This window comes from Netta rufina (assembly GCF_964035555.1).
Source record: "Netta rufina genome assembly, chromosome: 3".
Lineage (NCBI taxonomy): Eukaryota > Metazoa > Chordata > Aves > Anseriformes > Anatidae > Netta > Netta rufina.
The window spans coordinates 90,394,211-90,420,285 of record NC_140125.1 but is presented as its reverse complement, the minus strand read 5'-3'; the positions used below and the strand labels follow the sequence as shown (position 1 = coordinate 90,420,285).

General features: G+C 36.5%; 1 protein-coding gene across 3 annotated transcripts in view; it reads left to right on the top strand.

Annotated features, from left to right (window-relative positions):
• Positions 1-26,075, top strand: part of FAM135A (family with sequence similarity 135 member A) — a 78,677-nt gene that overhangs the window by 37,976 nt on the left and 14,626 nt on the right. For all 3 annotated transcript variants that reach the window (XM_084285256.1, XM_084285257.1, XM_084285258.1), the window contains 11 exons: positions 498-624; positions 1,035-1,188; positions 2,787-2,864; positions 5,015-5,064; positions 6,834-6,989; positions 13,517-13,590; positions 13,909-14,063; positions 14,309-16,613; positions 18,566-18,726; positions 20,667-20,758; positions 22,785-22,882. In XM_084285256.1, the coding sequence (XP_084141382.1) occupies positions 498-624; positions 1,035-1,188; positions 2,787-2,864; positions 5,015-5,064; positions 6,834-6,989; positions 13,517-13,590; positions 13,909-14,063; positions 14,309-16,613; positions 18,566-18,726; positions 20,667-20,758; positions 22,785-22,882 (3,450 nt within the window). The remainder of the gene's footprint in view (positions 1-497; positions 625-1,034; positions 1,189-2,786; positions 2,865-5,014; positions 5,065-6,833; positions 6,990-13,516; positions 13,591-13,908; positions 14,064-14,308; positions 16,614-18,565; positions 18,727-20,666; positions 20,759-22,784; positions 22,883-26,075) is intronic.

Here is a 26,075-nt window from a genome sequence, read left to right as displayed (position 1 = left end):
TTTTCTTAGTTACCTTAAACAAAATTTTGAGTTTGTTTTTATTAGAAATAAGAGTATGCAATGTAATAGAGAGATAATACCCACAACCAGAGAAGAGAGAAGGAATGTATAAACATTGGTATTTATACATGTATATTTGTATGTGTAAATATTTATTCATGTTTTTAATCACTGAGATCTGCTGCTGACTGTAGTTAGTGACTGAAGTAGGTGCTGTTAATAGAATATCCTGAGTTGGAAGCCACCCACAAGGATCATGGAGTCCAATACAAATTGAGCATCTTTTGATGGCTATCTTCTCAGTTCTCAGTTGCTACTGTAGTGGCGATGATTTCTGCAAACGATACATTTACCTTCTCTAAAATAAATGAAACCAGGGGATTTTGTTTTCTCTTTAAATAGAATTTTGCCTAATTTTAGTAAAGCTTTCATTAAGTCGTGTCATCCATTGCAATCACTGTTTATCTCGCTTACCGGTTCGTTTGTGCTTTTTGCAGTTTCCCTCGCCCAGTGAAGAATACGTGGTTGAACAGAAATGCACCAGCACAAAACAGGGACTCTGTGATTCCTTCTCTTGAAAGCGTGGTCTTTGGCAATAACTACACAAAGCAGTTATCAGCAGATGTAAGAATACTTCAGTTGAACATTTCATTTGTATTTTGTTGGGTGGTGTGAATTTTATCTTTTCTGCACAAGTATTGTTTGATAAAAAATGAACTTTGTTAGAGTTACTTTGCTGTGCCAGGAATATAATATAATATGGAAAATAATAATATGGGAATATTATATAATTTAAATATGGGAAAATAAAAGAATTGTTCCAGAAGGCTATGTTACTTGTTTCAAAACTGTGCAAATGAAAGCTTACAGTATTTACTGTTTAGCCTTATTTTTTCGAGATATTGCAATCCATTGAAAATTGCAAAAAGATGGATGAGATTCATAAAAACAGACAATTTGCATTGTTAACATGTCCTTTATTGTATGACATTAGTATGTGCCTAAATCTTTCTTCTTTTTTTTCTTTTTCCTAGGGTTGCAGTTTTGTTGTTTCAGAATCTTTCCTCAGTCATGCCTATAATTTCCACTATACACTTTGTGCCAGTTTGCTGCTTGCTTTCAAAGGGTTACATAGTTATTTCCTTATGATAACAAAGGAGCTCCCCTCTTCTCACCGAATTGAACTAGGTATGTTGAATTTAATAAAATATATCACTTTCCTTTTGATGGTTATTAAAAATAACCCCTTTCCTAGGCTAAACTGGCTCTGATTTCATACATCTTGTATATCTAAAATCTTTTTATTCAAACTGAGCTGGAATTTAATAACTCAAGAACACAAAGGAAACAAGTGTGTTAAAAATCTGTGCACAGAAAAATACCAGAAACTGAGGGTTTTCTTTGTAGAAACAAAAGTACTGCTACAGTTACAGTACAGAATATTTCTGTGTCAGTTATCTTAATCTTGATATGGAGGGAAACACCCTATTGAATGACTCAACTTTTAGTCTGTCTTGTAAGGACAAAATGCACTTTTTGCCAAATAGAATCTGTTGGCACTATTGTTGCTGTAAAGACAGGCTAAGATTGTGTCTTGATACTTAAATGGTTCAGGTAGGACCTTCAGTTCCCCTAGAACATTCTTACAAAATACATATAATGGAAAAAAGCTGACAATCAAATTGCATAGTCAGAAGGTATCTTTTAGTCTTCATTAACATCACACCAAAACAAAACAAAACAAAACAAAACAAAACAAACACCCTTAAAACCTTCAGTGGTAGTTGGATCAGACCTTTAGTCGTGTCTCTGGGTGACTTAGCTTACCCTAACGAGATACAAGCTTGAAAAGAAACACTCAAAATAAATAAATTAATTAAAAGAAAATTAGTACTTACATTTAACATACATTGTATATATTCTGCTCATGGTTTGTTTCCTGTGTTGTTATGGTATTTTGCTTTTTGTTTTAATTCTTAAGTTTCTGCTATAATTATTTTCTTATTTCTGAATCTTTTTTTTTTTTTTCATTTATTGCAGTTATTTTGTATATACGTTGATTGGGGAAATTGATATAACAAAAAGAACTAATAATGTAAATACTAATTATGCTATTATTACTCACTCTTTGCTCATGTAAAATAACCAGTGCTTATCATTAACACTAATTTCTCTAAAATCTATCAGCAGTTAACAATAATAATTTAAAAAGGAACAAAAAGCCATGTTTCTGTGATGTCTATAAAAAAATGAAGCTCTCTGGACTTCACAAAGAACAAAACTCTCTCTTGCATTTATTTCTAATTTTTAAAGTAAACGAACTGTTTTTTGGTGGAGATTTTATATGTTAAATTTAAATGACCTTTGCAGAAGAGAATCTCAATTCCCGTTTAAATCTCAAATCGTCACTTTTTAATTTTCAATTAAATTATAACCTCCCTAATTTTGTTTCTTCTGTTCGCTTTGCTGTTGCTCTCTCATATAATTTTTTTAAAAGACAGTGATTTTGCAGAAGCATGTGGAGACAACTGTTGGACTCAGTAACTGTAATTGACCATTTAAGTATTACTGGTTTCAGAAAATCAAAGAATGCTAGCATAATGTATATCATGAGTGATACCTAATCTAGAAATTACACCAAAATTATATGCTTTCGTGTACTGATCTAACTGCACTAATTGCTAGGCTAGCAATAAGCTTTTTTACTAACTTTAAGGCAAATAATAAATCAAAGATGAAAAAAGGAGTGTAGTAACTAGTCATGTGTGTGCAATCCCTATAACTAGCCAAGGCCAGCATGCAGGTCCTTTATGAACGCCTTCTCAGAAGAAAATTTCCACGAACCCAGAGAGACGCCTACCTAGGTATGTTTGCAAAGCAGGTGATATAACCCCTCAGATATTTATTAATAATATAAAACGTTATGTTATTTTGTAAACAGGAACACTATTTCACTATTTAGCCATAGTGAGAGTATGTTGAACTCTGAAGTCTTTAGAGCTACTTATTTTTTGATCTGAGTGTAGATAATAAAATAAGAAAATATTATGCTTTGTTTTAGTGTTGTTTTATTTTAATAAACAAATGATTGAAGAGTTCAGTCAGTTGTCACCATTTAAATAAAATAGCTAAAATTATTTTTATTTCTTTATAATTCATTTTATTTAGTTCATTACAGGCTTTGTTTTTGTTTGTTTTTAATAATTAAAGGCTAGTATTTATTCTTCCTGTGAAATCTTTCAGATTGCTTTTGGTATCTCAAGGTTTGATTCTTCCAAACACTACACAAGACATTCTTAAAGCTTAGGGTGCATTTGTCCACATCTAAATGGATGGCCTTCTCTTTGGAGAGAGTCACTGTTGGTTTGATGTTGGACAAAGTACAGTGCTGTTTAAGCACAAGGCAGTTTATGATGAGAGAAGAATAAAATGGCAGTTTAGCCCATAGTAGGACACCAACTTAATCATGAATAACTGCATTTTTGTTTAAAAAATAAGTCAAAACTATTTTAGCTGAGCCAGTAAAATTTTATTAGATGTATGAACAATGCTGCTATAAAACAATTAATTTTGTATAGTCTTGTATTGTCTAGTGGGGTTTTTTGTTGTTTATTTTTGGTATTGTAGGTTTTTTGATAGCATTATAATTTGGGATTTTCAGAAATGACTTCAGACATCAGCTTTACCTATTGTATCAAACCTACGCTCAGTCGCAGTGTGGCAAACAAGATAACTACTTAGTATCGTGTCTCAAAAGTGAACCATCTAATTTTTTCACTAATGACAAAATCTGTGTGGCCACAAACACTCCAAAAGACATATATAGTGTGTATATAAAATGCTTTCAAATGTTTTCAGAGCAATTATGAAGTGCTGTCTAGTTAACAGGTGCAAGTAGTTTATTTCAAAAACATTTCTAAACGTGTTTCTGAGAACTTCATACGCTTCTATATTGCATATTTCCTCAGAACGTTGAGTTGTGTGAGTTAATTTGTCATGAAGTTTAAACCTAGACATAAGGTATTGCAATTATTTGAAAATCAATATATGCTCAGCAAATCCAGATGGTATCATTCAAAGACCAGATGACTAAGCAAGCTATTGCTGTTCTGCAAGCCTACGTTCATTATCCATATCCTAAACATATTATTGTGGGTTTGGAAGCATGTTTTTTTGGTGTATGCTTTTAAGTAAAACTGCTTTTTTTTTTTTCCCCTTAGTACTGTTTTCCAAAAAATAACTTAAATATTTGTCAGAAATAATTTTAGGTTTGTGAATTACTCCCTTGTTACTGGTACCTCAGATGTAGAAGGAAATCTTATCATAGTGCAATGTTATTATTTAATTGATTGGATTTGGTTGAGTAGAAAAGCAATGATTAATAAGGAACAGTATCTTACATGAAGGAATAAAGACATTGGAGGTTGTGATGCAATTTAAGCTGCCATAGCATGGAAGATTGAGTTACTCGTGACATTGAGCTTTTGAGGGAAAGATGAATTAGAGTTTTATCTGACCAAACTATAACTCATCAGACAAGAATCTATGTTTATTTATGTAGCTTACAAATCAGGTAAATAATATACCTGTAGAAAAACAGTGCTGAATTAACAAATGTGTAAGTTGTGTTACCTTGGTTTTGAGTGATAATATTGCTGCTGAATAGTTGAGCAGTTCTAATAATGTGCAAACTAATCTACAATACAGTGCTTGCAAGTGTAACTCAGAATAAAAAAAATTGTATCCTTGATGAGGTCTGATGATAAGTCTTCGTGATACCTGGCTGCAAACCATTTTTTATTGACCATGTTCTGTCCTCAATCTCAGTCATTAGTAAGAAATTATTTTATCATTTACTTAATTTGAAGTTGATTGTGTTATTTAATGTGACATCAAGTTTTATTTGATAGTTTCATTTCTTTTTAAAGTTTGTAAATTGTTTTGTGAGATAATAGGTTTTACTATGCGACTCGGACAGTATGTTTCTCATAGTTATATACTCTCATCTTTCCAGAAAACATAGATGTAGAGGTCCGTCTTACAGAATTGTGTGAAGAAGTAAAGGTACTACTTTACGTTTGTTGAATAGTAGAGTATGCTGATTTTACATGGTACTTGGGAATAAACTGTTTAGGTGATAACATCCTGTATTTTTTTTTTGCCAACGTTTCTTTTGGCTGTTCTTTCAAAGAGTAATCACTCAACTGACTCAAAAACTTACCTACTGATCTAGTGGCTCAGCAGGGCAGTAGTAGCCATGGTAACTATTAAAGATCATAAAACTGAAGATTATAGAAAGATGGATTACTTGTATTAAAATCATAGTTTGAATTTTATGCGTTCATTATTTGAATCCCTTCTTTCTGAAGATTTCAAACAACAGTTACAAGATCAAGTGTGAATAGTAAGTTGTACAAAAGCAGATTCTCCAAGGCGTATCCTCATCCAGAAGGATCTGTCCTGAGGCTGTCTCCTTCTGTTTTCCATGCATTCTCAAGCAAATACTGTCCACTATAGATTACTTAGACTTGTCTTCTCAGCTCTCTTTCATGTGCACCAGACAGAATTAGCCTAAGCTGATTTCCTTATCACAGACAAATTTAAAGCAGAAGTTTGAAAACGTTTTTGCAGGATGGTCCATGCTTTGCTGCTGAGTGGGCTCTCTACCCAGCTTCTGTAGTAGACTTCACTTTCATTCGTGCTTTCAAAAGTAGTGCCGCAATTGCAAGGAAATGTAATACTGACATTGAAAGGATGCTATTTGTATAACGGGAGACAAAGAAAGCCAACACAGTTCTCTCTCTGTGAGCAACTGATAATCTTATTTTATAAACTAGAAAGGCTTTTTTTTTTTTTTTTTTTTTTTTTTTTTACATTTACATAGTTTCTATGTATTTTCTTGTACTTAAGATAATTTTTTGTTAGTTTTTCCCTTAGCTTGCTAAACTATATTTGTTCTTTCCATTTTCTCCTTTCTGTTCTTTTATGCAGTTCTCTTCCAAAGTTCCTCTTATTTCTACTGTTGCCTACTAAGTTGGTGTTTCAGTATTTGTAATCCTTTTTTATGCTTCCCCTTTAATACTGTTGGTGTTGGATCTTTACTATACTTACTTTTTAAACCCTTTGCCTCAATGCCTTATCTGTCTCCAATTAGTTTTGGAAAAGCTAGATTTTTTTCTGAAGTTGTAGGGAACATAAGCCTAACAATTTACAGTTGACTTGTATGGAACCAGATCACAGGATTACAGTACACTCTTAGAAAGAAAAACTTGTTTTGCATTGAATTTGTATGACCTTGTTCTAGGAAACCTATTCTATAACTATCAAATAGTGTAACATTGATTCCTGAACATGTTTCAAGTGTATGTAGGCATATAGTGACATATAAGCATTATTGTAAGTTATTAATACTCCAAAGTGGAAATGTCTTCATTATTATTATTTTTTTTTAAGATTGTATCAAATTTGGGCTAATATATCTAGAATCAATTTCCTGTTTTCTAATTCTGATTGCTTTCAGGCACTATATTTTTGCATGTTGGAAAATCAAACAGTTGCAATTCATAGTTATGGTTGCTATTAATGGGTTTGTTGCCTCAATTTAAGATCATGAGTCCTAACACTAATAGACATCTAGATAATATTTAAAATAATAAAAAACTAATTTGTTAGCATTGTAATATAACTTAATTCAATTCTAATACTTTGACAAAACAGTTCTCATTTGGAATTTATTTTTAAAATTAAATTTCTTACTAATACACTTTTTTTGATTTTTTTTTGTCTGTTCACTGTGGTCTAGTAATCATGTAAATCTTTCTTCCATACTTCAGAAAATGGAAAATCCCGATGAACTGGCAGAACTTATAAATATGAATCTTGCTCAGCTTTGCTCACTTCTAATGGCTCTCTGGGGGCAATTTCTGGAGGTCATTACTTTACAAGAGGAGGTCACAGCATTGCTTGCACAAGAGCATCACACGTTAAGAGTAAGTATTAACTCTGGTGTTATAAAAGGGATGTTCATACTCTTACTGGGACACGTTATAATGGAAATGAGACTGCAAATTGTAATTTTTCTGGTTTTATTGGGGAAAGGTAGTTGGAATCACAAAGGGAGCTGTTACATTGCATTGGTTAGTTTGTATATAATGTTGTTAGAGCATATTCTTGGAATATATATAAAGTACGTACATATAAAATACACATGAAGTACGTTGTTTATGTTTATTCACTGATTGTTTGAATAAGAAACGCATTTCAGTAGGCAAATTGCAGTCTGTGGGAGATGTGTTTGTGTAAAATGATGTATTTTTCTGCAGGAGCAATGTCTAGTGCCCACTCATTTTCCTTCCCTACTGCAGTTAGGCTGCCAGATTACATCATAAAATGAAATGTATTTTTCTTCTGAATTGAGAACTGATAACGTTCCTAAGCTTTGAAAGGGTTCTGAAGTGGGATTTCAAAAAAGAGACAATTTGGCATTTATGTGTGTGCATGTACAAAAACTGATGCGTGGTAACTACACATGCAGTAGATCTGATAATGTGTATATACACTTGCTGCTTTCTACATGCAAAACCAGAGCACATGGTGAAATATTTTCAAGTATGAACTAAACCTTCGCCTGTATCTTCTATTAAATATATCTTTTCCTCCCCTCTTTTGTGGTCAAGGATTTGAAGAAATATAACATTTAAAAATTTTCAGGGAGTAAAATTCATTTAAACAAACAACACTTCCCAGCACCCTTGTTCTGCAATCACACAACTTGATCTTTAGCTAGCGTCACATCTTTACTGTCTGACATCATAATCCATACATATACCACATATACATAAGAGGTCATTTTAAGAGTTTATCTGGAGGCTCTCCTTGTAAAACCGTTTGCAGAGAGTTTATTCGTAGGTCTGGTTAGTGAGAGTATGGTATCAGTGGTTTGTAAATAGTGACAATCCAAAATAAAGTTTCGCAAATTTTAGTTTGCAAAGATTTCATTTGTTTAACCAGGCTTTCTATCACTTGCATCAGAAGCCTTCTTCGTTTAGTTCTGTAGGAGAAACTGTTTACAAGGGATATTTGGATTGGGGTCTTATGTAAAGCCTTGAAAAATCACACTGTTGAATGAGGGAATTGTGGTTGTGCCAATAGTCTGTTCTGGAGAATCAGTGAGATCTTTCAGAAAGAGTGCAAGACTTATTTGTTAGAATGAACATGCTAGCAGTAGCAAGGTGTGATCAATTTACTGGCTATCTATGAATCTTTCTTGCCTTTCTCTGCTTCTCATATAAATTCTGGAATCCTTCAACGGGGGTGGAAGCTATAAAATGAGAATATTGTTTCAATTAACATGCATTTGCATTCAACTGCTGCTAAGGTAGTGTTTGTACAAGTATACGTTGAATAGAGCCAAAAGTATTCATATTTTTATTTTAATTGGACCAATGTAAAATATGTGTGTATGCTAGTAATGATAGCTTAGCTTCTTAAATGTGGTTCTCAAAGTCTCCAATTTATGTCATTTTCTCTAGCTCTCAAATACTTTAAGAACTGAATTTTACTGCAGTTCTTTTAGGGAATATAAATCAAAGTATTTGGGGCATGAATTGAGATACTGTTGTGTATTAAAAATATTTTTGTGAAAACTGGAAAGCATCACAGAAGCTGGATAGGAGTTCCCTTCCTCCCTTCCTTCTGACTCATGATTTGTGGGAATCATGCCTGACCAGTCCACAGTCCCACATTACATCTTCATCTCCAACTTGGAGAGCGATGGATTCAAAGGGTAGATCGTTCACTAGAAAAGGAATTGGCTTGAAGGCTGCACCCAGAGGGTGGTGGTCAATGGCTCAATGTCCAGGTGGAGGCCAGTGACAAGTGATGTCCCTCAGGGGTCTGTCCGTGGACCGGTGCTGATTGATATCTGTACCAATGACACAGGCAGTGGGATCAAGTGCACCCTCAGCAAGTTTGCAGATGACACCAAGCTGAGTGGTGTGGTTGATACAATAGAAGGAAGGGATGCCGTCCAGAGGGACGTGGACAGGCTGGAGAAGTGGGCCCATGTGAACTGCACGAGGTTCAGCAAGGCCAAGTGCAAGGTGCTGCACCTGGGCCGGGGCAATCCCAGGCATGAGGACAGGATGGGAGAAGAACTCACTGAGAGCAGCCCTGCAGGGAAGGACTTGGGGTTTCTGGTGGACAAAAAGCTCAACGTGAGCCAGCAGTGTGTGCCTGCAGCCCAGAAGGGCAACTGCATCCTGGGCTGCACCAGCAGAGGGGTGGGCAGCAGGCCATCCTGTTAGCTGTCACTCTGCATAAATAATCTTGTTTCAAGCATCACATCATATGCAAATTTTGCTTCTTAATAAGAGGAAAAGAAAACATTTTTCTTTAGTAAAAGCAGCAGAAATACTCTTTTCTTTAGGTATTAAGCTGCATTTGCAGCATAGCGGTGGGGAGATGAAGATGGTTGCATAGTCCTCCATGTAGCTTGCTACTGGGTGGTGATACTTTGTCTGTAAAACTTCTGAGTTTTCAGGGTTGAACTCAGAGCTGACCCTTGTTATTACTGAAAATGTTCTTATTTTTTATTAAATATATATGTATATATAAAGCTTATTTTATTTTTGAAAGAAGTGGCCAGTTGCTATTTCTTACCGAGTTCTGCAGTTACTGGATACTGCAGTATCTGTCCAAACATCGAAGTCTGAAAAAGAGATGCAGGACAGAGGTAATCTTAAACTTACCTTTTATTTAGGGCCTGATAACGAAGAGCAAGTAGGCTGTCTCCAAGGCTGCCGTCTGGCACGAATTGAATAATACAGCATTGAGAAGGAAATTTTACCTGAGCCGATTTGCATAGAAACAGCAATGTGATCATACCTAATTTTACAAGCACTAATTTGCAGATACTACACTGGTTTGCTGTAGTCCCAAGATGTGAAGAGTTGGTGCAAGCAATTTGCAAATATGTGCAATTAAATATATATAAGAAAACATACTGCCAGCTGAGCAGGAGTCAGCACTGCGGAACTTCAGTAAACTTTAACATTAAAAATGAATCTGAGCCATGATATTTTTAAGAGCTTTACTGATTCTGGATACTGTTTTTGAGGGCTTACTATAACATTTTGCAATTTGCATTAATAGTCTTGAGACTGTAAACCTTTTATATAAACTTTGGGGAAACCTGGAATGCTCATGTTTCACTAGAGGCATAATCTGCATGTTAAATGATGTAGACTTTCTGGTTAGTGAATGTAGGTGGAATCTGAGAGATGACCTACTAATTATAATTACTCTCTTGAGAGAATATCTGTCTTTTCTGAAATAAGATTTTTTCACGATACAAAATTTCTGTCCTTTTATTTTAGAAATTGATGTTCTCATCTGGTCTATATTGGATCCTAAATCTTTTCTAAATTTACCTTTTCATCTTGCAGTATTTGTAGACTATGCTCTCCACTGGAAATTTCTCCCTGGGAAAGTTTTATATTAATCTAAGACAAATGAATGCTTTTAGGGACTCATTCATCTGACTGGCTTAGATGTCTTAAGTAAAATATCCCCTAGAAATGCCTGTCATCTGTATTTGGTCAAATCATTTTCACCCTCCGTGCATAGGTGCTTTTGCTGGAGTATTGGTAGAAAATAAGGTCATAATGAAATGCAACATCTTATTTGAGTGCATCTCTGTAAAACTAAATCAGATTTTAATTGCTACATAAAAAGCAGGAAGAATTCAGATTAAAACATCCATCAGCTACAATAGCCCATCAACAAGGTTTGCAACTACATTGAAAAAACTGATTAAGATATTTTATATTACACACAGTTTGCACACTATCTTTGTTTCATAGTGACATCTTCTGGTAGGTCTGAACACGTTATTCCAAAATGATTTCTTACCATTTGGTTAGTCCTAAAATAGGAGAACTGGGAACCAAGATCTGAGTGCTGCTACTCATTGGTGTGCCTGGGACTCAGTATGTACTCCACAGCAGTTCTTCTATCCAATTTTTCTTCTGCTTACATTGGGAAGACCATCGAGTGCATAATTTGGGGAAGCCTGTAGGGACTAGGAGCAGTGCCTACAATTGCCTCCTGCAAAGCTGTTGCGGAGTCAGCTCAAGTTGGTAGCATCTGAGTCACCAGTGCCAGCTGGTGGGCACTCTGCTGCTGCAGAGCCTGCTTAACAGTGTCCTAGCAAACATCTCAGTCCCTCCATAAGGTACACACTGATTAAACATAATAAACTACTGTTGTGAGGGTTTTTTGTTTTGTTTTGTTTGTTTTATACTCATCATTTGGGCATTTGGAGCAATTTTGGAGCTTGCTTCCAACTCGTCTTCTACTGTTGCTGTTATACTAAATGCTGTTGGAGCTGAGAACCAGATTTTCTTCAAAAGCACTGGAATTAATTGAGCAATTACAAATGGGATTTATTGCAACTGAAAAAAGCCTTACTTTTCTGTTGGAGGTATTGGCAGAATTGCCAATAAAGATTTGTTGATCTGTTTTCCGTGTAAGCCCAGTTTTGGTTGGTGGTAAAGTGATTGCTTGCATCCAAACCAGAAGCACTTTGCTCCCCTACTGGGAAACGGCTATACGCCCTTTTCTTGACTCAAATCACAGACATCTAATTGGGAAATGCTCCTGTTTTATTTTCTATTATGCAATCAATTAGGATATGTAATTAATTTTTAGGTTGCTGAGTTTAGAATGATAACCAGTCCAGTCTTAATGATCGAGTGCTCTGATATCTAGTTTTTAAACAGTAAAACAACATTGTACCTTTCTGGGGGAAAGGCTGAGGATTAGCCCTGACAAAATGACGTATTTGCAAGGTAGATGTCTGTTTAGAAAAGGAGCTGGAAAAGCACAGGGGCATAGTTAGGAATGCTTGGTTTTAAACCAGCATGTGTGTGCATAAACTTGGAGTGCCATTTCTGAAGGTGTGTGTGTGTGTCTGGTCACTGCTGAGAGTAGAAGTTGCATTTACAAGGCAGTATAAAATGTAATGCTTTCTGTTGCTTCAAAACATTTTCTGTGACTATTCATAGGTGATACATCACTGAGATTTATTTCATATACAAAGCAAATAGGATTTTGAGAGGTTGGGATGGAAGGATTTTTATCCCCTTGTACAGCTTAGAGATAGGGAGTTTTAATGTTTGTGTGATGTTTTGGTGTTGTTTTGTTTGTTTAGTTGGGTTTGTTTGGGTTTTTTTAGGCACATCAGAGCATTTTTTTTAACCAGGTTTTCTTATATTAAGACGGGGTGGGGAAAAAAAAAAGAAAAAGGTGGAAGTTACAGAAAGTGAAACTCGTGGTCGCTGTCTGGGAAATTAGATAAAGCAAGAGGAAAGCCCAGAGTACCTTGGGAAAATAAAAGAGTAGGGGGCCAAGAAGTGGTTGGTAAATAATAATTGGTTAAGTAGACTAGCTGCATATGTATGTGGTTATCTAAATGGGATAGAAAATTTGTTTTAATTTCTGTAAACAAATTGGCGTTTATGCTCAAGGTAATGCATAAGCAGTTGCCAAGCTTCTGTATAGCACATTCTCTTTCTTGTATGTCATGCTACAAGAAACAAACTAAAGCATACTAACATAGTGCATTGAATTGCACATTTTGATGCAGTTAATTGGGCAGTTGCAAAAACAAAAGCTCCAAAAATGCGCTCAGATTGAATTAATATTTTAATGTAATACTGGAAATAGGTGAAATCTGATTTGCAAAATTTTGGCTTTTCTAGATATTCTATATATATATTATCTAGTAAATTGCTGTATAATTCACAGTATTTCATGTCTACATAGCTGATGATAAAAAATAGGCTTCCATATGTTATTAAATACCATTTTAATATTGTATGGTTTATTAACTTCAGGCATACAATAGTCTTGAATACAATGCCTATAATTACCATACATTCTGTTATTTATCAATCACAGCTGAAATCTTTACAAACAAAAGATTTTTTGCACAATGTTTTAGTTATGGGCAAGAGGGTATTCATGAAATGTTTGAAACATACGTCTCAAGCTCATGTAATGGGTTTCTCCTTCCAAAGGTAATCCTCGAGCCCATTCAGAAGTGTCCATCAAACAGTTATTTCCTTTCCTGTCACTGAAATTTCTAATAGTTTTTTGTGTGTTATTATTTCAGGTGGGCCTGGTTTAGATGATTCATTTCTTGGTAATCAAGTTTTCAGCAGGCAACTGAGTCTAATATAATTTCCCTCAGTCATCTAGTGCACAAGTTAAAATTTTCATTTCACTTTCAAGTCTTGTCCATGGTATCCTCTTCCCCCTTTGCCCAGACTGAACATGAAAAAAACAAACTACCACCACCAAAAACTATACATGTAATTTAATTATTATTCAATTATTATTATTACTACTGTGTAATCCAATTCAAGTTAATAGCATTGCAGTGTAATAATCCTGGTGAATTTTCAGAACTTGTGTGTAATACACAATTAGCTCTAACGTTATTTGGATCTTTCAGGTGCGCAGATTTGCAGAAGCATTCTTTTGTCTTGAGCATCCTAGGCAAGCTGCCCTTGCCTATCAAGAACTACAGTGAGTAGCCTTTTGAAGTGCATAACATTTAGCATGTAATTATTCTGTAGTTAACATTGTGTAGAAGTACTGTCTTGCAAAAATACTTATATAAGTTCAAAAGAAACTTAATTTTCTTAAATAGAGATTTCAAGTTTTTTAGTTAAGAACATACAAGTTAAGACAGTGCAATTCAAATGAGTAATGGAATAATTTTTGTATTAAATAAGTGATTAGAGGAAAAGTTTCTGCTAAAGGAGTTAAACTACTGCTGATTTCTGTTAATGTAAAAATAAACAGTTCTATTTTTTTCATGTAGGACTACTTCATTTTTTTCAGTGCTCAGAGTCATCTACAGATGTGTGCAGCTATCAAAAACACTTCCTTCTGCAGTTCTCTTCCACCCCTCCCTATTGAATGCAGTGAACTAGATGGAGATATGAACTCCTTGCCCATAATCTTTGAAGATCGGTATTTAGATTCAATTACTGAAGGTAAACACACCTCACAGTGCAGTTTCTTTTTGAAAAAAAAGAGCAGAAGCGATGTAAAAACTGAGTATTTTTCTTGTAATTTCTTGATGGCTTTGAAGGAGTATGTTTGTTTGTTAGGAAATGTTTTTATAATTTGAGTTTTGAGGATGTGTAAAATTCTGTAATTACCAGTGTTGTATAGCTTCAGCTACTTCCATAATCTTGTTGTAAACAATCCTTTTTTTTCTCACTTTTTTTGGTAAAAGATCTGGATGTACCCTGGTTGGTAGTTCAGAATCTTCCAAGGTCAGAGTCCAATAAACTGGATAAATTTGAAGCTGAAGAAGGCTTTGTAGCTGGATTTACTAGCCCGGAATTGAAAATAAGACCTGCAGGTGCTTCCAACCTTTGGCATTCAGAAAGTGAAAAGATGCTAACAAAGTCTTTGAAAGGGAAAAATGAAGATGCAAATAAACCTAAAGTTAAGGTTACTAAGCTCATGAAAACAATGAAACCTGAAAACACAAAAAAAGTCGTGAAACAGAACTCTAAGGACTCTGTGGTCTTAGTAGGCTACAAATGTTTGAAAAGTGCAGCACTGGAAGATGCCTCTAAAAGCTCAGAAGGCAGGCCTTCATTTAATGCTGGTGAAGGGCTGGACCCTACGTTAAGTGGATTTCCTTGTGATACAAAGACCTGCTCCAGGCAAATAAGTCAAAGAGAGTTTACGTGTTTGTCATCTGGAACTGAGGAAAAGACTGCCAAGACTGAAGGCGTTCAACCAAGTCAGGGTAGCCCCGTGCACTGTGAAAACGCGGCTCTTTTTGGTAGACTTACGATCTCCCAGGCAGGTCCTGGAACTGTACAAGTAGATAGTGCTCTGCAACCCAGAGGTACACTTGAAGGAGGTCAGCCAGTTTCCTCGGGGGTCAGGACGATTGAGGTCAAACCAAGTAATAAGAATCCCTACGAAGGGGAGAAAGTAACTGTTCATATTGGATCGTGGTCGGAGTTTCCACAGGATGGAGTACAAGGGGAGAATTTGCAGACGCCCAATATTCAGGCTTCAGAATCTGGAAATAAACTGCATTCAGTAGAACCAGTGCTTGAAAAGGAAGACATCTACGAAAAAAACTTGCGACACACCAGCGATGTCTTGACAAAACTGAAAAATAATCAGCCTAGTTTATCTACAAAAGAAAGCCAGCTTTCTGTAAGTGGGGACATGACTAAATTACCAGATGTTAGTGTGACGTATGCCTCTTCTAGGTTTTCAGATTCTGGTATAGAAAGTGAACCAAGTTCTTTTGCAACTCTCCCCAACCCTGATCAGGTTTTTGAAAATGTTCAAGGGCAAAGTGTATACAATACTGAGAGATTATTTCCTCAGCTTTTGCTAAAACCAGACTGTGCTATAAAAAATGCATTGGAAAGCCATTGTACTGAGAGTACCAGCGCTGTAAGTGAAATACAATCATCCCTGACATCTATAAATTCTTTGCCTTCAGATGATGATGAACTCTCACCTGATGAAAATTCAAAGATAACTATTGTACCTGAATGCCAGCTAAGTGACAGTAAAACTGTATTGGATCTTGGAACAGTTGACTTGCCAAAATGCGATGACATTAAAAAATCAAATACCAGTTTGCAGCGACAGTGTGTTCTATTTTCAGGGCATTCAGATAACGAAACTCTGTCTATACATTCCTCTCTCTCAGGAACAAAAGATCTTTTAGGCTTAGTTGTTTCAGATGAAGTTACATCTACTGATTTGAAAAGTAACAGCCCACAGGCAGACCTTGGCACAACTTGCAAAGGCTCTCAGGACCTTGAAAGGCATTATAACACTACAGAAGAAACAGTTAAATTGCATTTAGAAATCACTTGCATGAGTGAGCCATCTGTTGTTTCAGGTTCTTCATCTGTAAGTGCAGGGTACGAGGTTGAAAAAACAAGTGAAGGAAAATATAATGAGCCTTTAGAACTAAAGGAAACAGCGGAAGAATTGTCAGCAGCTAAAAGTGAAACTGGTACAGATAATCCTTCTCCCACCAGTAGTACTGATATTGTAAAGCAAGGGCTTGTAGAAAACTACTTTGGCTCTCGAAGCAGCACAGATATTTCAGATATTTGGCCTATGGACAACAGCAATCCTGTTAGCCCTCAAAAAGAAATGTATGAAAAGCAAATTATTTGCTCTTCCCAACAAGATGAGGAAGAAGAGGACGATCAAGAAATGATTGAAAATGGGTATTATGAAGAAACGGACTATGGTATATTAGATGGAGCTTCCAGTGCTGACCAGGATCATGGTTTAGCAGAAGAAAGAGCCCTGAGATCTGAAAGGATTGATAGTGGGCATCTGCGAGACGGAATGACTGTGCCTCCCGTCTGTACTCCTGGTTGTCTGTCTTTTCCGTCTTCTCTGAGAGACTCTCCTTGCAATGTTATCTGTTCTTCAAGGAGTAAATCTGATGCAATTACACAGCAGCCAGGCAGCACATCCTACAGCTCAGCTTCTTCATCCGTTTCCTGGTATGAAAGCTCCCCAAAACCTCAAATGCTAGCGTAAGTGACTGTTTTAAAACAAAGTTTATTTGCTTTTAGAAATGATGTTAATATAGTGTAAAAGGGGGAAAGAAATGTGGTTATGCTCAAGTGCCCCCAAGACAGTGTCTTGTGGATCCTGTATATTCAAGTAACATCACATTTTAGATGTTAATATGGAAAATGTGTTAGCACATAATTCCTTATATGATTTACATTGCAATTTCATGTGGTTTCACAAACTTCAAGCAAAATGCATGTATCTTGTTTCTTTAATATGTTCCTTTTTAAAAAATAAGCATTCAACCGAAAAGTGATGTTGGAGTGGCTACTGAGCATAAAAAATGGTGTTTAATGAAATGGAAGCTGTTAAAATAGCACGTATGGAAAAATATGCTTTGAGTTTAAAAGCATAAAAGCAAAAAGTATCTGTAACTCACTGTCCGTTCTATTTATTGTGAAGCTATTTTGCAATGCTGGCCAAGATTGCAGCCTTATTTTTTTATCTTAACTTCAAATATCCAAAATGTAACACCTCTAAATTACACTACACTTTGGGTACCAGGAAGGTCAAATTTAGAGGAACATCGGGGATCCCAGATGCAAAAATAGGAGTTTCTCTGATAATTCCTGTTGCTAACGGAACACGGGAAGCAGCAGCTTTATGAGCTGTGTTGTACTGGAAGCAAAATGTTGCTATCAGAATGAAGAAGGCTTGGAAGAGAAGTAGGAACGAGGAGAAAAAATCAGCAGACAAAAGAGATAAAGACCAGACAGTTTGTGGTAAGCAGGAGGAAGGATCTAGTGGTTGTGGAGGAAACAAGATTGGAAGTGAGAAGACAGAAATGCAGCTTTGAGATAATGGGGACTGGCATGGACTAGGTTGAAAAGCTAGTTGAAAGCTCTTTGTGGCTTTCTGTAACAATAAAAGAAAGAGGACACTCAGAGTAAAATCAAGAACTTGGCCTTGGGGAAAGCAGTCACTTGGAGACCAAACTTGGGTACATCTCATTCATTAAACATTCCTGTGGTTACGAACTAAGTAAACTGCTGCAGAGAGATAAGAGCAGCTCTCTGCAGTGGTCTCTGTTCAGGCTGACTTTATTGAGGTTTGCTCTTACCAGTTAGTGAGGAATGAGCTAAAGAAAAAGCTGGGGAACCAGAGAACAAAAAGCAGAGTGAGAGGAAAAAAAGAAACGAGCAGAAGAGGACAGACTATGGGTTGACACTGAGGGGTCATGTGAAAAAGACAAATTAAGGAGAGAAAGAAGCAAGGCTGTTTGAAGCGTTGCAGGGAAAACTGATGCACAACTTTGTAGAAAGGTCATACACAAAGAAACTACAGAAAGGTTTAAGCACGAGGAACTCCTGGCACTTGGGCAGCTTATAGAAGCTATAGAGTAAGTCCTCTCTTAATAGGTAAGAGATCAGAGGTCTGGATCTAGTTTCTTCTGAAGCAAATAACAATTACTCAGCATATTAAAGGAACTTTATAGTGAGCCAATTCAGCACTAACTCTGCTAACCTAGCAAATAGGTTTTAAATTTGGCAAGAATTATCAGAAGTCACTGGAAATCTTTATCTGGACTTTACAGGAATTAGAACCAGATCTAATGTTGTTATTGCAGTTAAACAAAGCTGTCGCTTACTCAAGACTGGAACTAAACCAGAATCTTCTATGGTTTCAGAAATATTTTACAGTTAGCAGAGATATTCAAAGGAAAGAAGAGTTGATCTTAGGGTACAGATTTTGTTACAGAGGAAAGGGGACTTCAGGAAGCTGAAATGAAAAAGTATTTTGAGGAACTGGGTTATTTTGTGAAAACAGTAATTTGGTAAATATCTTTTCTTTGTATTCTTCAATTACATAGGTGACAAAAGTAAAAAGTCAATAGAAAACTATATCCTAGGATACCCTAAATTTGCCTGGCCGTAGTAGATGTTATTTTATCATAAATATTGTTTCATTCCAGTTTCCTCCAGGCTAAAGAAGAATTGAAGCAACTTAAACTTCCTGGATTCATGTATAGTGATGTTTTCAAACTGGCTTCTTCAATACCTTACTTCAGTATGGAGGAGGATGACTGTTCAGGAGAAGGAATACATCTTATAGTCTGTGTCCATGGCCTCGATGGTATGCTGGGAAATATGATACCGAATGAGATGGCAGTTCAGATTACCAGTCAGGCTTAACTTTTGTTATTTGAACTGTGAACTGAACACTTCTGGAACAGGTTCACCTAAGGGAGATGGGAATCTGACATTATATTGTGATGTTTAACAGTGTGTTCTAGAAATTCATTTAGATTTAGAATTTTATGTAAGATTTGTCTTGAGTAAAACTTCCATGTGCATAAACCCAATATATGGCATAATTCACATTAGTTATATCTTCCAGTTCTTATGTCATCTAGGTGTTTGTCCGTACTGTGGTAATAGAAGAGAGATAGTAACAAAACAGCTTTATTTAGAATTTGTAGTGTTACATTGTCAAGGAAAAGGTGTGTATATTGTTATGAAAAAAAAAAAAAAGTATGTATAAAATGCAGTCAAGTGTTTATTAGGTTTTAAAAGCTTAGATCACAAAATGACTGAATGGTTGAGGTCCAGTTCTTCTGCTCAGAGCAGGGTCACCTACAGCAGGTTGCCCCAGACCATGTCCAGTGGTTTGTTGTTGTTTTTTTTTACTGTCTCCAAGGACAGAGACTTTGCTGTAGTAGAAATGAGAACATCCCTTGCTAAATGAAAGAAGATAGGAGAATTTAAATACTGTAGAATAAAACGGTATAGACTAGTTCAGCTGGATGGGATCTACAAAGATCTTTGATTATAACTGCCTGAACACTTGAGGGCTCACCAAATGTTAAAACCTGTTGTTGAGGCCATTGTCCAAGTGCATCTTGAACTCATGACAGGCATGGAGCAACCATCTTACCTAGGAAGCCTGTTCCAGCATTTGATCACCCTCACGGTGAAGAAATTTTTCCGAATATCCAGTCTGAGCATCCCCTGGTGCAGCTTTGTGCCATTCCTGGGCATCCTCTCGTTGGTTACCAGTGATAAAAGACTGGCACCTCTCTCTGCACGTCCCCTCAGGAAGCTGTAGGCAGCAACGAGGTCGCCTCTGAACCTCCTTTTTTCCAGACTAGCCAAACCCAGTGTCCTTAGTCTGTCCTCATAGGACGCATTCTGGCCCTTTTACCAGCTTTGTTACCCTCCTCTGGGCACATTCCTAAGTTAGAAAAAAAATAAAATAACAAAATAGCTTTTCTTTCCTCCTATGAGCAGAAGGCATCCGTTATTAAGCACTTCTGAAACTGAACTCAGAAATGCTCCTTCTTACTAGTGTAGATGTTTGTGTGCTGTTGTATACCTAGAGTTAACACAAAAGTTAACGTGGCCATAAAAAGTGTTGTTATAAGAACGTGTATTCAAAGCCTTAGAATAATCCGCTTAGTAAAAATTTTATTGTAAAACAGTACATAAAGGTTCTTTCCTATTAATGAGATTTATTTTTTTTCTCCGAGGCAGAAAGGGTACCCTTTCTTCAAAAGTATGCATGATCACTGATACAGAGGAATCTTCAGGAGTCTTATAAAGTAGCTTTAGTTGTCTTGTATACCAGTCGAAGCATATCTTTATCTACTGATGGTCCATTTTGCCTTTTTACTGTATGAAAAACTTTACAACTTGCCATTATTCCTTGCTGCTTCACTGAATCCTTTAAGCTAGTTCTGAGTTCTTTAATTGACTTTTATTAAAGTTAATTAGGTTTTCAAGAATTTAATGTTCACAGTGCTATGTATCTCTTGGATGCTATAAAAAAATGAAACGCCTTCCTAAATCCTTGCTTTTTTAAAACGGCGTCTGCAATTGAATGTCATTTTCGTTTTGGCACTGCATTTGACATTGCAGTTTATCTTCCTGAGTCTCACTGAATTTTAATTAGGTCTGAGAATATCATTAACTGTGTTTAAATATAAACTTGTGCCATAGGTTCATTTTAGTACTCTAAATGCTTTTATTGCAAATTCACTTTGCTGTATATAACTCTTGATTGTTTTTCCTCTAAAGGTAACAGCGCAGACCTAAGATTAGTGAAGACTTACATTGAGCTAGGGCTGCCTGGAGGGAGAATAGATTTTCTTATGTCCGAAAGGAATCAGGTATTTACCAACAAAAGAATTTTTGTAAAGCAATAAACACTATGTTTTCAGACATGTTTGTTTAATAGTACGGTTGTATGCAGTTTACCACATTCTATATGTTTTTATTGCATTCCAGCAGAACCTGTGATTTGTTCTGTGGCTTGCATTAAAGTAGTTACAAAACCTAGTATGACATTGAAAAATGTATAAGGAGAAGTATTTGTTGTTGCCATTTTGTTGTGTATACTGATATCTCCGAAATTCTCAGCATTATCAGTTAGGATTGTTTATAAAATACTTTTTTATATTAATGGTAAAACCACTAATAGTAGAAACTTGTGTGGCAAGAAGGGAGATGTGTTATTTTGCAGGATGTAATCTTTTGTCAGGGTATTGCGAGATCTGCATCATGACACTGAATCCATATCAAGTTACCTCTGTCTTCATCTTTTGTGACCTTTATTATTTTCAGATGCAGTAAACTTCGAAAAGCACAGAAGACTAATTTTTACTTTTTTTTGTGCGTGTTACATATTGTATTAGACATACTTCAGGGCAGTATTAGAACAGAGTCTCTTCAGTGGCTCAGAGGAGAGGTTCATTTAGTGCAGTGGTGTGTCTCTGCAGATAGCTGCTCGGATGCTTTGAGAGGAGGCTGGGCAGACACTGAGCCGTGCTTTCTCTTCTGTAGCCCTATAGTTTGTGGCAGTCAGCAGTTCTGAAACTTTGGGATTTGGGAATTCCATTGAGACCGCTGAGCCTAATAGCTACTGATGGACATCTCTGCTTAATGTTGGCTGATTTGTTTTTGAATGTTTTTACTTACAGTTTACACAGCATACAGTTGAGATTAATTCCATGGTTCATATACATGAATAATTCAGTTGCAAACAAAGAAAACCAATCCTACATCTTGTTTGGGGGCAAAAAAGTGTCAGTAATTATTCCCCATTTGCTGCTTCAGTTAATCAAGTATTTCCTAAGCAAGAATAATTTCTCCTTCCTAAGGAGGCAACTGAAGAGACCTATTTCATTTAGTATTTCTCAGGAACACATGTGGAACAGTTCCTGAATGATATCCTTCTCTGCCCGTTTTCAAACTTATTTAAAATAGTTCGGTCAGAACTTGACAGGGCATTGAAGATGTTTGTGCAGTATGAAATTTTAAAATGCCATATTTATATTTTCTGTTCTTTCCTGATTTTTCTATTGTAGATTATTATAAAGAACACAGATATACAGATTACTGATTACGTGTGCATTTAGGGCTGTTTTTCCCTGTGTAACAATGTTTTGCATTTCTTGCCATTTTATCACTCAGTCGTGCAGTACTATTAAGATTCTTCTGAAATTCTGGTCATTGCTAGATTTGATTATCCTGGATATTTGGTTTCATGTACAAACTCCGATGTCTCATTATTCTCCTTCTTCCCTTTTTGAGAGCATTGTTCAATATGTTGAACACTACAGATTTTAGTGCAGATCCTTTGGAACTAGTGTTTAAAAGTTTTAGGCAACCTTTGCCTACCTCTTTTCAAATTTCTTACTGTTAATCATTGTAGAGAATCAGTTATGAATTGGGAATAAGGCTTTAAAGTTTTTTTTTTGTGTGTGTGTTTTGAATAAACGACACTAATGTAGACTCTCTGCTGTTGCAGTATTTGTCTCATATTTTTATTTCATGGGCAGTGTGATTTAGTTTTGAATACGTAGTTGGGTCTTCAGTTTCACTAAAGATAAGAATATATGCAGGGGAAGGCATGGAAGTAAGGCTGGTTGTGTCATGTTGTTAAGATTTGTTTTGGTGTGTTAGAAGAAAGCAGTCTCACAATAAAATGTATATTACTTTATTCCGTGTTATGAGAAAAAAAAAATTAAAAATGAGAACACCAGCTGTAGTGTTTGTAATCAAAGTTAATATGAATGCTTTTATTTGTGTGTTGTTAATCGAAACGCTGGGGAATAAGAGTTCAGACTGAATGCAGAATGTATATTGCTGCATTAGAAAACACAGTTGTTATTTTTTATTTCTTTTATTTTACAGAATGATACCTTTGCTGATTTTGATTCCATGACAGATCGCCTTTTAGATGAAATTATACAGTATATACAAATTTATAATCTAACCCTTTCAAAAATCAGGTAATATCTGTTCTATACTATTTATAGAAATAAACTTAACAGTAGAGCCCTTTGTTGTTCTGAACTGTGATGCTCAAAAGCAGGCCACGAGAGATAAGGGAAAGAGAAATTCATGAAGGGGGAGGAATAGGGAAAAGGAGGATGGAGGAGAGAGGGAATTCCCAGCTGAAATCAAACCAAACAGTACTGTGAGTTCACTGAGTCCTGTTGGTGGTTGTAGGGCAGAGTGAGTTACTCATTACATGTTTCCGGACCTGCTGTCCTGTGCCTCCTCAGAGATCCCGTGTGGTAGTGGTCTGTGGTAAAACTGATAATACTTTGAGAAAGTAGAAGGAAACCACAGCAGCGCTATTTCTAGATCAAGTTATCTTTCTTTTGGTTTTAGTCTCTTCACAAAGTATGAGATGGCAGTTTGTCATTCCTACAGGAAAGTTCAGTGTGATATGTGACGTTAAAGGGAAGCTGCATGAGAACAATACTTCATTATTTTGATTTTCTGATTGTTTCATCTGCTAAAAAGCGTGTTTTGCATCGTAATACAGAGGGCTCATCCCAGTGCTCTTCTTCCCTTTTTTAGTTATTTTCAGGATATACCTGTTCCATTTATTTTTTCACAGTAGGGTGCACCGTTTGGACAGACTTTCTAACTGACACAGCTGGAGTTAGCTCACTGTTAGACGACAGGAGCAAATATTATCCGACTTCACCCATTTGCTTAGACATCCTCAAATTATCCCTCTGTAACGGGTTTTGACTCACTGGTCACTGTTGCGTATCCTACAACTTTCTGCATCCTCATGTATTTGATAGGCCTTGTTCAGCTAGAGAAAACTTCTAACGTGTTTAAGAAGTGAGATGACATTGAAACAAATGTTCATATTTTGAGATTTGACATGGTTAATTTTGTCTGATTTGGTGATTATTCTTTATTTTTAAAAAAAAGCATTGTGCGACTGTGTCTGTTATGCAGAGTGCGTGTGAACACCCTTGGCATCGGAGGCTTCTGTACCCACCAGCACACGCTGGTATTTTCTCTTTCCTGTGGTCAGAAGGCAGTGATAGATGTACCCACACAGTTCCTTCTTATTGTTCATATCTGAGAATTGAAGTCTCTTCTGGTTTGCTGCATATTTTCTCATAAAACTTTTGATTTGTAAATATTTTTTTCAGCTTTATTTATTGCCTGACACTTGAACAAAAAAAAGAAATTACAATTTTTATTTTAGCTTCCTTTTCAAGATTTACAGTCATGTTTTGGCTTCATGAAGCAGAAGTCTCCATCTATCAACTTTTGCTTTTCTTAAGAGAAAGTTGTGTCTATCAGCAAATCCTGCAGCTGTTTCCTGGTAGCTGTGTGAGAGATCTTTCAGAAAGACGTGCTTATGTGCAAGTCCTTGAAGGGATAACCAGAAAGCCCAGGAAAGTACTCTTGAGAAAACCTCTATTGAAACAGCCACTGTGTTCCTAACTCATTTTGGCTGTCCCACTGTGAAGGAAGTGGGCTTTGTCTAGCTAGCCATGCTCTCCTGAATGGTGCTAGCTTCTCTTAAATCGTCTGTGTACTGAAGGAAGTCTCCATACAAGTGGTGCTCAATAGCCGAGTCAAATTAGAAATCAGCCTTCAGACTTGTAACAATGCCATAAGGCAAAAAGGACTGGGCAGTGCCCTGTCTTAGGAAAGCCTGCTCTTTTACATCCAAAATCTTGCTATAGGCAAAATGGAGCACACCTTACACGCAGAGGTAGGTAGGTATCTGTTCTGGAAGGGGCTCCTCAGGGAAGTGGTCATAGCACCGAGCCTGCCAGAAGCATTCGGACAACGCACTCAGACACATGGTCTGATTTTTAGGTGGTCCTTTGGGGACCCAGGAGTTGGACTCGATGATCCTTGTGTGTCCCTTCCAGCTCAGGATATTCTGTGATTCTGAGGCGGTAGGCTCTACTTCCAGCAGCTGTCAGAGTCCTGAGGTTGGTGGTTTCTCCCTTCCTTCAGCAGAACAAAGACAAATGGCTTGCAGTCAGACTTCAGCATTTGGGGCTTCACTGGCAGAAGAATGATGTTCTTGATGGGGTTTTCTAACCCCTTGGCGTTGGGCCTGCCTGGATTTATCTTCTCATCTTCTTGGTCTGCCCACATGATCTTTCTTTTCATTGTTACCCAGTCACTCAGTCTCTGTTCTCTGTTGTTCCTAACACCATTTTTATTTCCTGACTTATGAAACTGTGCTTCTGCAGTGGCCATTAATTGGCTGTTGGGGACCTCAGGCGTATGACAGCTGTGTTTGCACTCCTCCACAGTGTTTTATTCTGGTGATACACCTTTCAATCCACACAGAACATCTATATGTTATTACTAGAAACTACAGAGAAACTAAACCAACTTTAGACCTGACTTGTTCTTGACTGCTAGACAGTTGTTGTCACAGCTAAAACAAACTAAAATCACCTCAGGCCAAGACAAGTCATGAGAAACTCTGAGATTCTGTACTGGCCAGTTATAGCAAAGCCTCATGCTTTCAAAGTCATATTTAGCGTGCTACGTTTTTGTACTGAGATAGAAGAGGCTCTCCATGTACCATCAGAACCCTGAACCATACAATATTGTCAACTTAATGAACCAACATGTTTGGTACTGCCAAAGGTAATACCTGTTACTGTACCCATACACCCACCAGCAAGTGCATTCGTTTGCTTTGAACAAAATCTTTGTTAGAACAGCGTAGCTAGGAGGAGTGAACTGGAATCTTCATTGAAAGCAACAGCAATTTATTTCTTTAAAAAAGAAATGGATTAAGAATCACACAATACTTTCTGGTTTAACAGACCACTGAAGGCCATCTGGGCCAGCTACCCACCCATAGGAGTGCCACCTTAATAGTTAGATCAGGTTTTGATCAACTTTAAGAAAGATCCAACTTGGAAACTGCTCAGTTAGAGCCATTCAAGTTTTGAATATCTGTAAGGATGGAAGCCTTTCTAGGTCATGATACAACTAGGAAATGAACGACATGCTTTTGCAGATAGTTTCAGAAACCATCTTCCTCATGTATGGTCCTATATATATTTCTGATCACCTCTATTGGTCTTCGGCTTCAATGGATTTTTCAACTTCTCATCCTCTTTTAAGTAACTTTGGCTCACCCCTGACCCCAAAAAAGGCAATTTTTCATGCTCTGCATACATGAAAACATCT